At 39.1% G+C, this 15,236-nt stretch overlaps 1 protein-coding gene across 6 annotated transcripts in view; it reads left to right on the top strand.

Moving 5' to 3' along the window:
- The first annotated feature begins 848 nt into the window (after positions 1-848).
- Positions 849-15,236, top strand: part of LOC113175883 (E3 SUMO-protein ligase RanBP2) — a 66,652-nt gene continuing 52,264 nt past the window's right edge. For all 6 annotated transcript variants that reach the window (XM_077791922.1, XM_026380244.2, XM_026380246.2 and 3 more), the window contains exon 1: positions 849-1,000. In XM_077791922.1, the coding sequence (XP_077648048.1) occupies positions 929-1,000 (72 nt within the window). In that variant the 5' untranslated portion in view covers positions 849-928. The remainder of the gene's footprint in view (positions 1,001-15,236) is intronic.

The following is a 15,236-nucleotide window of genomic DNA, read 5'->3' as shown; positions in this document are numbered from 1 at the left end:
TGATGTTTTCCCACAGAATCATACTTTTTTCTTTTAAATTGTGTTTTTTTGTTTTTAGTTGTAGATGGACACAGTACCTTTACTTACTTATTTATTGCTATGCGGTGCTGAGGGTCAAACCCCATCGCACACCGGTGCTAGCCACACGCTCTAGCACAGCCCCTGTCTAAAACGGTCTCACCTTTGGGAACATTTGACAGATCTTGTCTGAAGCTAAGATTTTAAAATGCAAATTCCTAAAGTAAGCCTTCCTGAAGATTCGGAAAATACAAGTGACTCAAAAATCTCAAAACTCATACTGTTAATGTCGTTCTGCTGTAAAATATGAAAGACGGAGGGCACCCCCCACACGCCTCTGACAGTGTCACTGTCGGAACCCACAGCTGTCGTTCACTTTCAAGTTCCTCACGCACCCGATTCCTTTCAGAAGCAGGAACTGAAAGGCGTGCTCCACACTCACACGCCGGGCACACCCCACTGAACCAACCGCTTCTAGAAAGGTCGTTTCCACTTTCGCGCTCGACCCAAACGGCCTCTTTTTTATTGATACGGTATCGCACGGCATCCGGAACCAATCAGCAGAATTTTACAGAATCCAGAAGGGAGACAGGTACCTCGTGGCGCTGAGCCTCTCTTCCCGCCTCGCCGGGCGCACTCGACCTAGGCCAACCCCCCCCCCCCCCCCCCCAGCGTTGGAGGAATGGCGCGCCGAGCCGCAGGCGGGGTGGGCGGGCCGGCGTGCGCTCCGGGGACGCCGCCGTCGACGGCGTGGCGCACACGACTGGCGCCAGACGCACGCACGCCGGCCCGCCCCTCCGCCGGCCACGACGCTGCGTCACGGGGTTTCAGGCACTGAGCTCCTGGAGACAGCCTGCCGCGGGGCCTCGGGTCGGCCTTCCCGCGCTCCGGGAGCCCGGTCGGCGGCGCGATGAGGCGCAGCAAGGCCGACGTGGAGCGGTATATCGCCTCCGTGCAGGGTTCCGCCCCGTCGCCGCGAGAGGTGAGTGGGTCCGGGAAAGACCGGCGGCCTTTTCGGGTCCCGGCCGCGGCGCCGGCGTCAAGGCTCCCGGCGGCCGCCGCTGCCTGGCGCTTTTCGAACGTGGAGGCGCCGGCCGGCTGGCGCGCCCCGGGGGGCGGCGTGGCGCTCTCGAGCGCAGGGTGGAGGCGTGAGGAGTGCCGTGGAGGGCGGGAGGCTCCGGGCGCCGGGGTTTCCTCTTCCTCCTGGCCCTCTCCCCACCGTCCTCACCCGCGGGCCCGCCTGGGCCAGCTCTGCCCTGGCCTTTAGCGTGCTGGGCCCTCGCGGCCTCCTCCCCGGTGTTGGGGCGTCCGCCGGCCCCCAGTTGGCGCTCCCAATGCCACAGCCACCGGGTTCTTTCCGTCTCCCGAACACCCTGCGGCGGAGGGTGAGACCCGGTCGGAACTGACGCAGCTCCACGGTGGGCTTTCATCGCCAGAGTGGGTGACATGGTGGGCGTCTGGCGGACCAGAGCAGGAGCAGTCGTATCTGCAGTCCCGCAGCGCGAACAACCCAGGAAGGCCCTGATTTCGAGGCTTATATTGCTGTGCTTTTGTGAACGACTTTTTCCTCTCCACCCCCCCCCCCGTACCTCTTTGGGAACTGCTTTACCCCCCCCCCCCCTTAATTTTAAAGGGAAATCTCTGGAACTTTAAATTTCTTACAGATACTGTTCAATGGTTTTTTAAGCTTTCTCATACACTTGCTCTTACGGCATTTTTCCCTTTTTTAGGTAATGTGTTAGATGTATTTTGGGTTTAACTAAACTAGTAATTGGATGTGGAGAATAAAGAGAAAGCCATCAAAGGTGGATGTGCACAGGATCTTGAGTCAGTTTGGGGTTCAATTGTCACACCTTTACCATTTATATTGGAATTTGAGACATGTTAAACTTTTCATCAATAAAATTGACTGGTGACATTGATTGAATTAGGATGATCTATGTTAAACATTTAGGGCAGTGCTTGAGTATAGTACTAAATAAACGTTAGCTTCAGTTATTTTTAGTACGGTTAAAGGGACATTAACTCAAGGTCTGTTTTGGGCAAGAACCTATGAGAATATATCTATAAATAATATATATTTTTTTTTAAAGAGAGAGAGAATTTTTAATATTTATTTTTTAGTTCTCGGCGGACACAACATCTTTGTTGGTATGTGGTGCTGAGGATGGAACCCGGGCCGCACGCATGCCAGGCGAGCCCGCTACCGCTTGAGCCACATCCCCAGCCTAAATAATATTTTTTTAAAGAAACTTATGGATGATCATGATTATAACAGTAACATAATTGTGTGTGTGTGTGTGTGTGTTTCACCATAATTACGCTGAGCTTGTTTTTCACAACCAACAAGCCATTGGGTTTCGAGACTTGCAGAGGTTAAGATACCAGATAGGTGGCTCAGCAGGATTCAACTTTGTTTATATTAAACTAAACTTTATTGGGAGGGTTTCTTTCTTTTTTTTTTTAAATTTATTTATTTATTAGTTCTTGGCGGACACAACATCTTTGTTTGTATGTGGTGCTGGAGGATCGAACCTGGGCCGCACGCATGCCAGGCCGTCGCGCTACCGCTTGAGCGACATCCTCAGCCCCTTGGGAGGGTTTCTGTAACTCCTGAAATTGAAGCAATTTTAGAGCTTCCTTGGGATTCTTAGAAGATTAAGAATCACTGGACTAAACAGAAGTTAGAATGGTTTTTGAACTATGTAGCTTTTCCATCAAATAAAGTGGGGTGGGGGCAAAATATTTAGAATTGATTATTATGGCCACCCCTTTTTTACACTTAAAAGAGTATATTATTTTGGTCATGTGTGTTTCCTCAAACAAGATGAAATCCTTTATCTTAGAATCTGAGGGTTTCAATGGAATATGGATTAGCTAAGTGAGTAACTTTGAAACATGTGAAGCTCTTCTCTAAAGTTAGTTCTGAGTGAAATGACAAATTAGGGTGCTTCAGATAGCTTGGAAGGGCGATTGTGGCCAGGGCAATGGCTGTAAAGAATAGAAAGGGATTAATGTCTTCTTTTCTTCCAATTTGGCAGAGTCTGGCCATCTTTGAACTGGTCATGCTTTCTAGGATGTCCAAATTCTGGAGTGTGTTGATGTGTCTGTAATCTCATATCTTCCCAGTCTTTGTACTTTCATTTGTTCATCCTGCTAATTTACTTTCCTTCCTTTCTTCCCTCCCCTCCTCTTTCCTTTCCTTCTTCCTTCCCTCCCATTGAACCTAGTGACACTTTACTATTGAGCTGTGTCCCCAACCCTTTTTACATTTTATTATGATTCTGGGTCTTGCTAAGTTGCAGAGGCTTCCCTCAGTTTTGTGGACTTCAGCTTTGCTGGATTCCAAGGTATGTGCCACCATGCTGGGCTCATTTTGTCATTTTTCTTCTCTTTTGTTTTGTCCTTGTTGAAAATGTCATTCTTTCTATAGTTCTTCTGTTTCCAAATTGCTTCTGTTTAGTTTTGTTAGATTCAGTGTAGTTGGCTTCCCATTCTACTGATTCAGAAGCTACTGGACAGTTCTTAGTTATTTTTCTACCATTTACATCTGTACTTACTTTGGGGGGGCAGGCAGCGGGGTACCTGGGATTGAACTCAGGGGCACTTGACCACTGAGTCACATCCCCAGCCCTATTTTGTATTTTATTTAGAGATAGGGTCTCACTGAGTTGCTTAGTGCCTTGCTTTTGCTCAGGCTGGTTTTGAACTTGTGATCCTCCTGTCTGAGTCTCACCACTAGGATTACAGGCATGCACCACCTCACCCGGCTGTACTTCATACTTTTGAGTAACATACATGTATACTTTTATGTCTTGATCCTCTCTCCCTTATTTACTGGCATTCTGTTGTACATCTCCAGTATAGGCATTTGATCACCCCTCGTTTTGCCTGTATTGTTATTGCAGCTTTTGGCTAAATGAATATTTAGCATTTATGTGATGATAAGTTGAATATTTTTGTATTTGAGTTACTTTTGTTATATAGTTTTATTTTTCCTGGAGTTAATTTTTTTCCATTTGTTTATAATGTATCATATAGATTCTTTATTCCAACTCAGCAATTTAAACTCTTTTAAGTGTGATCAAACAGGTCACCTATCCCACAATTTCATTTTAAAAAGATTTTTAAAAACTATTTATTTTTTGTAGTTGAACACATTACCTTTATTTTATTTATTTGTTTTTATGTGGTGCTGAGGATCGAACCCAGGGCCTCACTTGTGAGAGGTGAGCTCTCTACTGCTGAGCCACAACCCCAGCTCTGTTTTTTTAAAAAAATCTTTTTCTTTGAGGGATTTTTCTCCATGTTGCCTGGGCTGGCTGGCCTTGAACTCTTGGGCATAATCTATCCCTCCTATTTCAGCCTTCTGGGTAGCTGGGATTATAGCCACTGTACTAACCTTTTTTTCATTTGTTTGAGTACTGGGAATTGAACCTAGAGGCACTTTACCACCGAGCTACTTTTTTTTTATATTTATTTTTTTAGTTATAGGTGGACACAATATCTTTATTTTATATTTACGTGGTGCTGAGGATCGAATCCAGTTCCTCACTCATGTTAGGTGAGCGCATTACCTCTGAGCCACAATCCAAGCCCCACCACTGAGCTACTTTTTATTTTTGATTTTGAGACAGGGTCTCACTGAATTGCTTAGGGCCTGTCAAATTGCTGAGGCTGGCCTGGCATTTGAATCCACCTGCTTTAGCCTCCCAAGTTGCTGGGATTGCAGGCCTGTGCCACCCGACTTCGTCTGATTTGCCTTTCTGCTTTTTACAGAGCTGTGCTCCTGGGACTTTGCATTGCTATCACCTTGGGAATTCCCTTCACTTCTTTTTTGTGTTAGACCTTCTGTTTCTTGTATTCCAGGTCCAATTGAAAATACTTTATTTGTTTTGGTACAACATAGTCACATTTTTTTTTACATTGTATATCTGAAAAACCCAATTTGATTTAATAATTTGGTTATCAAAATCTTGGTTCAGAATAATTTTTTTCTTAGTTGAGAGCATTGTTCCATTTTGTAATAGTTCTAGTTTGGTGGAATTCTTGTTCTTGAGAATTTACAGATTGTCCTTATTTTCTCCAGTTCTGGAACATTTGTTACATTATTTCTTTTATCATTTTTTTCTCTCTTACCTCTCTGATGTTCTTACAATATTAACAGAAAGGTGAACCTTTGAAACTGAGTACAAAATCATTTGTTGCAACCATTTGGAGGGGGTGCTGTAAGAGAGGGGAAGTAAGTTGTGCAGAATGGAGATAATATTCTTCTAAAGATCATTTTTTGGGGGAGGCGTACCAGGTGTGCTTAACCCTAAGCTACATTCCAAGCCCTTTTGTGCTTAACCCTAAGCCACATTCCTAGCCCTTTTCAATTTTTTTTATTTATGATTTTATTTTATTGGTTCTTTTTAGTTATTACACATGACAGTAGTCATTTTTAATTTTGAGACAGGGCCTTGCTAAGTTGAAGAGGCTGGCTTTGAACTTGTGATCCTCTTATTCAAGTTGCTGGGATTAGGGGCATGTACCACCATGCCCAGCTATATATTAGTTTTTTAATAATAGTTGTTTAGATGCTGTAGTCCTCTTTAATAAGATAGTTGAAAGTAAAGTAGGTTATAGAATTATTTTTCTATTATGTGTTAACATTATACCTTATAAGAATCTCTTCACATTTACAAGAATAGGAAACAAACTCTGATACCATTTTGACTGTGGTGTTGTTTTTTATCATACTTCCTTTATCTTTTAAATTTATGTATTCACTGGGAGGAGGGGAGACTGTATACCCAATTCTTGTATATTCCCTTTTTTTCCCTAAAAGTATTTGTGATTACTTGCAGTTCTGTTCTTGACAAATTTTCTTTAGTTTTTGTTAAGAATAATGAATAAACTTGGTTTATACTTGGTTCTTCAGTTTTACTGAAGTTTCTGAATGTCACTATTTTGACATAAAAGTAGAGATTAAAAAAAAACTTACCTAGGAATCAAACCTAGTGCCTCAGTTCATCCATTACAAATGTATATTTCAGTGGGTTTGTGTATATTATATTACTAATTTTTTAATTCTTGAAAATATATACAGTCATCTCTTCATAGGGAATTGGTTCAGGACCCTCCTTGGGTACCAAAATTCATGGAGTTTGAAATTATTTGTATAAAACAAAATGATATTTGCATATAATGTATGCACATCTGCCAACATACTTCAAGTCATCTTTTTTTTTTGTACCAGGGATTGAACTCAGGGGCACTCGACCACTGAGCCACATCCCTATCCCTATTTTATATTTTATTTAGAGATAGGGTCTCACTGAGTTGCTTAGCGCCTCGTTTTTGCTGAGGCTGACTTTGAACTCACCATGCTCCTGTCTCAGCCTTCCCAGCTGCTGGGATTACAAGCCTGCATCCCTATGCCCAGCTAAGGAATCTCTTAGATTACTTGTGCAGGTTGAGCATCCCTAATTTAAAAATCCAAACTCTGAAATGCTGGCATTTTGCCACAAGTGAATAATTATACACACCCAATTTGTAGTGGGGTTTTAGTCAAAATGCAGGTGTACTAATGAATTTTGTATTTAGATTTGGGTCCTATCACAAAGTTATCTTATTATGTATATGTAAATACTCCAGAAAATTGAAAAATAAAAATAAAAACACTTCTAGTCCTAAGCATTTCAGATAAGGGATATTAAACCAATAATACCTAATATAGTGTAAATGCTGTATAAGTAGTATTTATGCTGTGTTATTTCAGGAATAATGACAGACAAAAAAAGTCTGTACGTGTTTAGTACAGATGCCTTTTGGGGGAATATTTTTGAGCCAAGATTGGTTGAATCTGAATGTGGGAATGGAGGGGACAACTATATGCTAAAATTTGCCATTTTAACCAATTTTAATTGTTCAGTTTGGTGGCATTACTTAACATTCACAATGTTGTTAAATTATAGCTATTATTTCCAAATTTTTTTTATCATTCTAAACAGAAATGTGAAATCATTAAGGAGTAATGTCACAGTTCCACCTTTCTGCTCCCCACCCCCCTAATGACCTGTCTTCTACTTTGGAGTTTTATGGATTTTTGCCTATTATAGGTATTTCATGTAAAAGATCATACCATATTTGTTTTTTGTCTCTGGCTCATTTCTCAGCATATTTTCAGGTTTCATCTGTATTATAACATGTCAGAACTTTATACCTTTTTATGGCTTAACAATCCATTGCATATATTTATTATAGTGCATGTATATACTGCATTTTGTTTGTTTGTAGACACCTGGGTTTCTGTTTTGGCTTTTGTGAATAATGCAGTGAACCCTGGTGTACAAGTATTCTAGTGAATTCTTTGAATTCCCTTGGGCATTGTGTTTTTTCCATATCCTTGTCAAAAACTTGCTTTTTTTTTTTTTTTTTAATAACTATCCTGATAGATGTGAAGTGGTATCTCCTGGTTTTGGCTTGCATTTTCCTAATGCCTAGCAGTACTGAGCATCTTTTCACCTTTGTGTTGGATTTTTAAAAATCAACTTGTCTTTTTGTTGAGTTGTAGAAATTCTTTATATATTTAGATTATTAAATTCTTACCCGATATATGACTTCCAAATATTTTCTTCTATTCTGTAGATTGTCTTTTCACTTTCTTGTTATCAATTGTTGAAGAAAAGTTTTTGATTTTGATGAAGTTCATTTTATCTATTTTTCTTTTGTTTCCTTGTGCTTTTGCTGTCATATCTGATTACCAAATACCAGTTCATAAAAACTTACTGCTGTATTTTCTTCTGAGTTTTAATGGTTTTCAGCCTTATATTCTGTAAATCCTTGATCCATTTTAAGTTACTTTTTGTATATTCTATGAGGTAAGGGTTTAACTTCATTCTTTCCCATATGGAAATCCAGTTGTATCGTCACCAACTTTGAAGAAGCTGTTCTTTACTCTGTTGAATGCCTTGAACCCTTCCTTGTCAAAAATCAAGTGGTTATAGATGATGGATTTATTCCATTTCTATAGTCTGTTCTATCTGTTCCTATGCTAGTACTACATTGTTTTAGTTGCTAAGTTTTGAAATTGGTGGGTTTCCTCAGCTTTATTCTTTTTAAGAATGTTTGACTATTTGGGACCCCTTACAATCCCACATAAATTTGAAGACTGGCTTTTTCATTTCTGCCAAAAAAAAAAAGTTTAAATGGAATTTTGATAGTGCACTGAATTTGTAGATTGCTTTGGATAATATTGACATCTTGAAAATATTAGGTCTTCCTATCCATGAACACAGAAGTCTTTGCATTTATTTAAAGTCTCTTTTGCAGTACAGGGTATCAAACCAGGGGAATTGTAAATTGTGTATGCTAGGCAAGCACTCTACCACTGAGGCTGGTTTAGTATTTGGGATTCTCAGCCCTCTGAACTGAGACTACTGGGATTACAGGTATGTGCCACCATGCCTGGCTATTTAAGTCTTTAATTTTTTTAGGTAATGCTTTTTTCAGGGTGCAAAGTTTTTACCTGCTTCATTGAATTTATTCTGATACTTTATTCTTCTAGATGCTATTATAAATGGAATTGCTTTTTAAATTTTTTTGATTTTGTTTTTAATTATCTTACTTTACAAATTTGTGCTGATGATAGTGCTTGTAGTCATTCTGATGAGTTGGCAAAAGTATCACCAATCATACATAATAGTAGTTGTAAACTTTTTGAATAGCTGTTTAACAAAAATCCTGAATTTTAATATCTGACTTTATTTAGATTCAAAAGTAATTGTGTATGTGTTTTTCTTTTTGACAGTGCTGGGGATCAAACCCAGGGTGTCACAAAAGTAAAGTTTTACTTGATATTCTATTTTGTCATGTTGATTTAAAACATCTGATCCTGGCCTGGAGCATTGTAGCCCAGTGGAGAGTGCTTGCCTAGCCTGTATGAGGCATGGGATTCAATTCTCAGCACCACACATAAATAAATAAAAAAAGGTCCATCAACAACTAAAAAAATATTTTAAACAAATCTTGACCCTTACAGATCATCTATAAAATATGAAAAGTGTCATTTTTTTAAGTGTTACACATCCACACTAAAATGCCTTTCAACAAGTAAAAGGTAGCATTTTAAAAACAGGGAATTTTAGTTAATTGGAATGTTAAAACCAAGAATATAAACATTGCTACCTTATGTTTATCAGGCCAGTGAAAACAGGTGAATCTTGCTTGGTTCTGGGACAGAAGGGATTTCCCCTATATTTAAACATATTTATGTAACCAGTTATATAAATCTGAACTCCAGTGGGTTTTGATGTGGCATTCCCCATATTTGTGAAAAGTTGAACATTTTTAATGAAATCCAGTCATATTGTTAGGGAAACAGTGATAGCATTTACTGAAGTGGAACTACTGCCAAAATTGTGACAAGTTCATATTCATTTAACCACAAGACATAAATTAGGTCTATCCAGCAAAAGTATTTTGTCAGCAGTTCATAAGCTGAATTCTAGTGTACGAGATCAGTTAAACTATGATAAAAAATTTTAAAAAGCCAAAAGAAAGACTATTCTGTAATCAATAAGGCAGTGACTATTATTTGTTAGGAGCTTTTTTGAGATAAGCGTCCAAGTTTGCCTTTCTGTCACCTTTTTTTTCCCTTTTTTATTTTTATTTTTTGCCTGAAGATGGACCGACCAGCCTACCTACCTTACTATCTTCCTTCCTTTCTTTCTTTCTTTTGCTGAGAACAGAACTCAGTGCTTCACACATGCTAGGCAAGTACTCTACCACTGAGCCACAATCCCGACCCCTCTGCCACCTTCTTAATGCCAATAAAGATCATTTTTGTTACAGGGGTGTACTTCTTGAGATTCTCCAAATACTCTCATCAGCTCTTTCTCTTCCCCAAGTGATGCCTTTGTTCTTGTTGGCATTTGTGTAAGAGAATCCAATGGCTTGACCTGTCTTCCTTCCACACAGACAGTGGAAATTTGGCCCCAGTCTTTACACTTGACCTTCTGTGTTTTTTTGGGGGGGGAGGGTGGGGGTACTGGGGATTGAACCCAGGGGTGCTTAACTACTGAGCTACATTCCCAGCCCCTTTTAATATTTAATTTGTAGATAGAGTCTTTCTGAGTTACTGATGGCCTTCATAGGTGGACACAATACCTTTATTTTATTTATTTATGTATTAATGTGGTGCTGAGGATAGAACCTAGTGCCTCACGTGTGCTAGGCTAGCACTCTACCACCGAGCTACAACCCTAGCCCCATGCTTGACCTTAAGAACACTCATTTTTATTTTGTTCTTTTGTCATTAGCTCTGTGAAGGTTCCTGCTTAGAAGCTGGATGTCCCACCCTCTTTGTAATCACTTTTTCTGATTGTTCATTGCTGGTATATAAAAACCGTAGTTGACTTTGTTGGTCTTGCCTTACACATTCTAGGCAAATAACTCTTACCATTGATCCATACCTTGTGCCAGCCCGAATACATTCGGTTTTTTAGCTCAACTAACTTTTTAACGGACATTCTGAAATTTTCTCTCTATTAGATTAAGTCTTATGTAAGTAGAGATAGTTTGCTTCTTCCCTTTTAATTTGCATGCCATTTATTTATCTGTCTATTTATTTATTTATTTATTTATTTATTTTTCTTATCAAATTACCATGGCTAGAAGTGCAGTACAATGTCAGAATGGTAGTACTGAAAGTGGCATCCTTTCTGTAATCCCAATCTTATGGGAAGAGCTTTTAGTCTTTCACCTTTGAGTTTAATGTTAGCTATGGGGTTTCCATATGGCTTTAATCATGTTGAGGACATTATCCTTTATCCTTAGTTTTCTGAGGGTTTTTGATTGTGGAAGTGTTAAATATATTAAACTGCCTTTTTGTCTATTTTATGCCTTTGTATTTAAAAATCCTTCAGTTAGGTTTTTTTTGGGGGTGGTGGTGTAAGGGATATTGAACTCAGGGCATTCAACCACTGAGCCACATCCCCAGCCCTGTTTTGTATTTTTTAAAAAATATTTTTAGTTGTAGATGAACACAATATCTTTATTTGTTTATTCATTTTTATGTGGTACTGAGAATCCAACCCAGGGCCTCACACCTGCAAGGAAAACGTTCTACCACTGAGGTACAGTCCCAGCCCTCCTGTTTTGTATTTTATTTAGAGACAGTGTCTCACTGAGTTGCTTAGTGCCTCAGCCTCCCAGGCTGCTGGGATTCTTGGCGTGCCACAGAGCCTGGCTCTTGAGTAAGTTTTATGATTAGAAAAACAATCTGCTAAGGTGGGGATGTAGGTTAAGTGCCCCAGGGGTTCAATATGGTACTAAAATACATACATACATACATACTTAAAATACATACATAAATAAAATACTAAACCAGCCCCCATAATCTTTCTTGCTATAGTAGCAAGTGGCTATCATCTTTAGTGAGGATTGGAAGTTGGGTAGAAGAAAGGGATTTTAATAAGATTCCATAACACAGTGATTGGGTGGTATGGATAAAAGGTTGGATAAAGGTGGATTATTTAATGTTACTTGAATAATTGACTGCTAATGATTTTTTTAAATGAATGTTGTGGTCTGTATTTAACAAAAATGCCAGATTTAAAAGTGATTTTAGAGAAACTAAAGGGCAATAGGGATAAATGTCTCATGGATCTCAATTGAGAAAGATCTTTCTTAATACATAAGTGGTGAGATTAAACAGCAAATATTCTTCAACGTCCTATTTCACAAACACATTAAACATACACAAATGACAACTGGGAAAAATGCAAAAAAGCCATGAACTTTAGTATGTTTAGGAACTCTTAAAAATTAGTGACGTAGCTGGGCATAGTGACGCATGCTTGTAATTCAAGCAGCTTGGGAGGCTGAGGCAGGAGGATCACGAGTTCAAAGACAGCTTCAGCAACTTCGTTAGGCCATGGGCAACTCAATGAGACCCTGTCAATAAATAAAATATATTTTTAAATAAAGGGCTGGGGATGGGGGCTCAGTGATTAAGCACCCCTGCCCTCCCCCCAAAAAAATCAGTGACATAATCTTCTCCATGCCTTCTTAAAATTGAGAATGAGGTAGGCTCGGTGGTGCATGCCTGTACTCTGGGGCTCAGGAGGCTGAGGCAGGAGGATCTCTAGTTCAAAGCCAGGCCTGGCAAAAGCGCGACTCTAAGCATAACAGTGAGACCTTGTCTCTAAATAAAAAAATAGGGCTGGGGATGTGGCTCAGTAGTCGAGGGCCTCTGAGTTCAATCCCTAGTACTCCCCCCACAAAAAAAATCAAGAATGAATAAAGTACATTAATAGAGAATTTATACTGTAAGTATCTATTCTGCATATAAAAAATGTCTTAGTAATCAGTGAAATGCCATGTTGCCTCAGTTGCACTTCTTTTGCCCACTAAAATTAGCAAAGATTAAAGAAATGTTAAAAAAAAAAAAGAGTTCTGAAGAATATATATTCTTCCTTAGGTATCCGACATTAAGAAGGGAGAGTAAATTGATGTAAATTTTATGGAGAATTGACATTATAGGAAAAACTTAAAATTTTTATTCTTTAAATTATTTATCTAATTTCCAGGAATTTATCAGAAGGAAATAATCATGATTATATAAATTTTATGTATATTCCAATAAATATTGAGTATCTACCATTTGGCAGGTAATGTTCTAGGTTCTGTTGTGGTGACCAAGCCACAGGGTTCATATCCTAGTGGACCCTACAATTTTCAGAGACAAACACACTCATAAAGATTATAAAATGATTGACTTGATTCAACTCTATGAAGGAAATAGTTCAGGAAAATGTGGTAAATAACAATGAAGGGGACCTATGCTAGTGAGAGAAGGGAATAGGAAGGCAACTATCAAAATTCAACTGAATGCTCCACCATGTGCTGTGCTGTTCTATGGAGGTGGAATTCTTAGAAGCATTCAGCCAGAACCCACTGATGTTAATTTTGATTCAGTAGTTCATACACCAGATGTCTCACCTGTAGTTCCTCTTGAACTGTGAAGGATTAGATGGAAAGAATCCACCCATCAGCAGCTGATAAAACTAACCTGTTTCATGAAGTTAGACTCAGCAGTAGTGAGCAGACAGTCCAAGATAGGTAAATTAGGAAGGACCAAAAAGTGAAAATATTTGGCTGCCCAGAATCGGTTGTAACTGTTTCGACACCTCTTACTTTAATCCAAAAAGGTCAAAATGATTGGGAGGCTCCACTTTTCATTGTCTGTATTTATGCTGAAAAATCAAGATAAAGTGACTCTTAAACCTTCTGCTACCCCAGAGTTTTCTCTCTTTCCTGAGCTTGACTTAGACACCTGTGTTGCCCTTTGGGCAGGCACACTGGACCCAACCTTATCTCCCCCTGTGCAGGGAGAAAGGTAAGGTCTGTGCAGGTGACCTTGGGGCTTTGTACTCACTCTAAACCTGTCATAATTCTTCCTTATGCCAAATTACAATCACACCCAAAATGATTTTTTTTTTCTTTTTCCCCCAGACATTTTCTCTGAAGCCCATTCCCTGAGCTCTTGTTTCATTAGGACATTTGATGAGACATTTAATTACCTTTAGAGGATAATACTTTGCTATTTGCTTACTTAAGTTGAATTTCTTCACCAGGACATTGAGAGTATTGGACAGAATTCACATTATGTCAGTACCTACTGTTGGTGTTTGTTTTAAATAAAGACTCCTGGTGCTATACTAGTTGGAGAGATGACATCTTGGTTTTAGTCACTGGCTGAACTATAATATGCAACGGATAGAGAAGTGTAGTTGAAGAGGTAGGCAGGTACCATATTGTGTGTGTGCCTTTTGTGCTGGGGGTGGGGAAGGGGAGGAAAAGAAAGAAATTTTCGGTATTTTCAAAATGTAATGGAAAGTAAGGAATAGTGTAGTCAGTCTTGTGTTTTAAAATGATACCACCTCTGGAGACTGAATTTGATGGGAGGAAGAACATGTGGAGGGGAAAAGGAAGATTAGCCTTAAAAAGTAGTAGTTTGGTAGTAGCAGTGGAAATGTAGAAAAGTGGGTGGATTGGGGTGTGTGTGTGTGTGTGTGTGTGTGTGTGTGTGTGTAGAGATACAGTCATAGATATGGTCTTTGTATTTTGCATATGAGTTTAGAAGCCAAAGTACATTGAGGCTGTAGTCATAGATCAGATCCACCACATGTCACAGATAAGATTTCCTAAGAGGAAGAGGACTTACTTAGGACCAACTGCTTGGGGCAGTCAGTGTAGGGAGAGTAAGACTGAAGGAGTTGGAGAGGAACAACCACTAACAGAAGGATAGCATGGTTTCTTGGAAGTCAAGAGAAAAATATTTCCCAAACATGGTGTAACTTAAGAGTGTTATACTGCATATTTTTGAAGAAGGAAAGATAGAAACAGATCATATAATAAATAATGGGGGTTAATTAAATTGTTCAACTGCTGCTTACTTAGCCTGGCACAACTATTTCTGTGCTTTATTCAAGTTTCTGATCTAATATCAGTTCAATGAGACAGTTCCTGAAAATCTTAAGGTCTGTTTTTAGTATTTTAGATGCCATTGTTTATGCTTCATCATTATTATCAACTAAGAACAAACATTGCCAACTAAATGGGCATAATGTTAGAACATCTGTTATTTGTGAAATGAATACTGATTTTGGATTCTTGTGTGTGTGTGTGTGTGTGTGTGTTGCTGGGGATTGAATCAGGGCCTTGTGGGTGTGAGACAAACAATCTACCAACTGATCTATATCCCTAGCCCCTGATTTTGGATTCTTAAAATGTAAAATATTGTAAATTGATAAAATAATGTAGCACTTCTCTCTTCCCTATATTTATTTGTCACCTAAAATATAAGCATCATGAAGACAGAGGCTTATTGTTTTCTGCTAATTCCTTGGTGCTTGTATCAGTGCCTAGTGAATTGTAGGCCCTGTGAACAAGTTCTGAATTTTAAGAAACTTAGACTATATTTCTATTTTTGTTTTCCTAAAAAAAACCTGCGGTTTTTCCTAGAAAAGACCAGGTCAAATGGTAAGAATTCAAGTAGATGCCAAAGCTAGCAAGTTTTGGGTTTGTACTTACATGTAGTATCTCAGTTCAGTGAGTTTATTCATTTTGGAATTTTAACCTCATTACTGATTAATTTTAATGACACCCTCTAGAAAAGGTATTTATTGACTTTAAAGATTAGGTAGGAATTTACAAAGGAAATATTTTGC

This window comes from Urocitellus parryii, chromosome 12 (genome assembly GCF_045843805.1).
Source record: "Urocitellus parryii isolate mUroPar1 chromosome 12, mUroPar1.hap1, whole genome shotgun sequence".
Lineage (NCBI taxonomy): Eukaryota > Metazoa > Chordata > Mammalia > Rodentia > Sciuridae > Urocitellus > Urocitellus parryii.
This window is presented reverse-complemented; position numbering and strand designations above follow the sequence as displayed.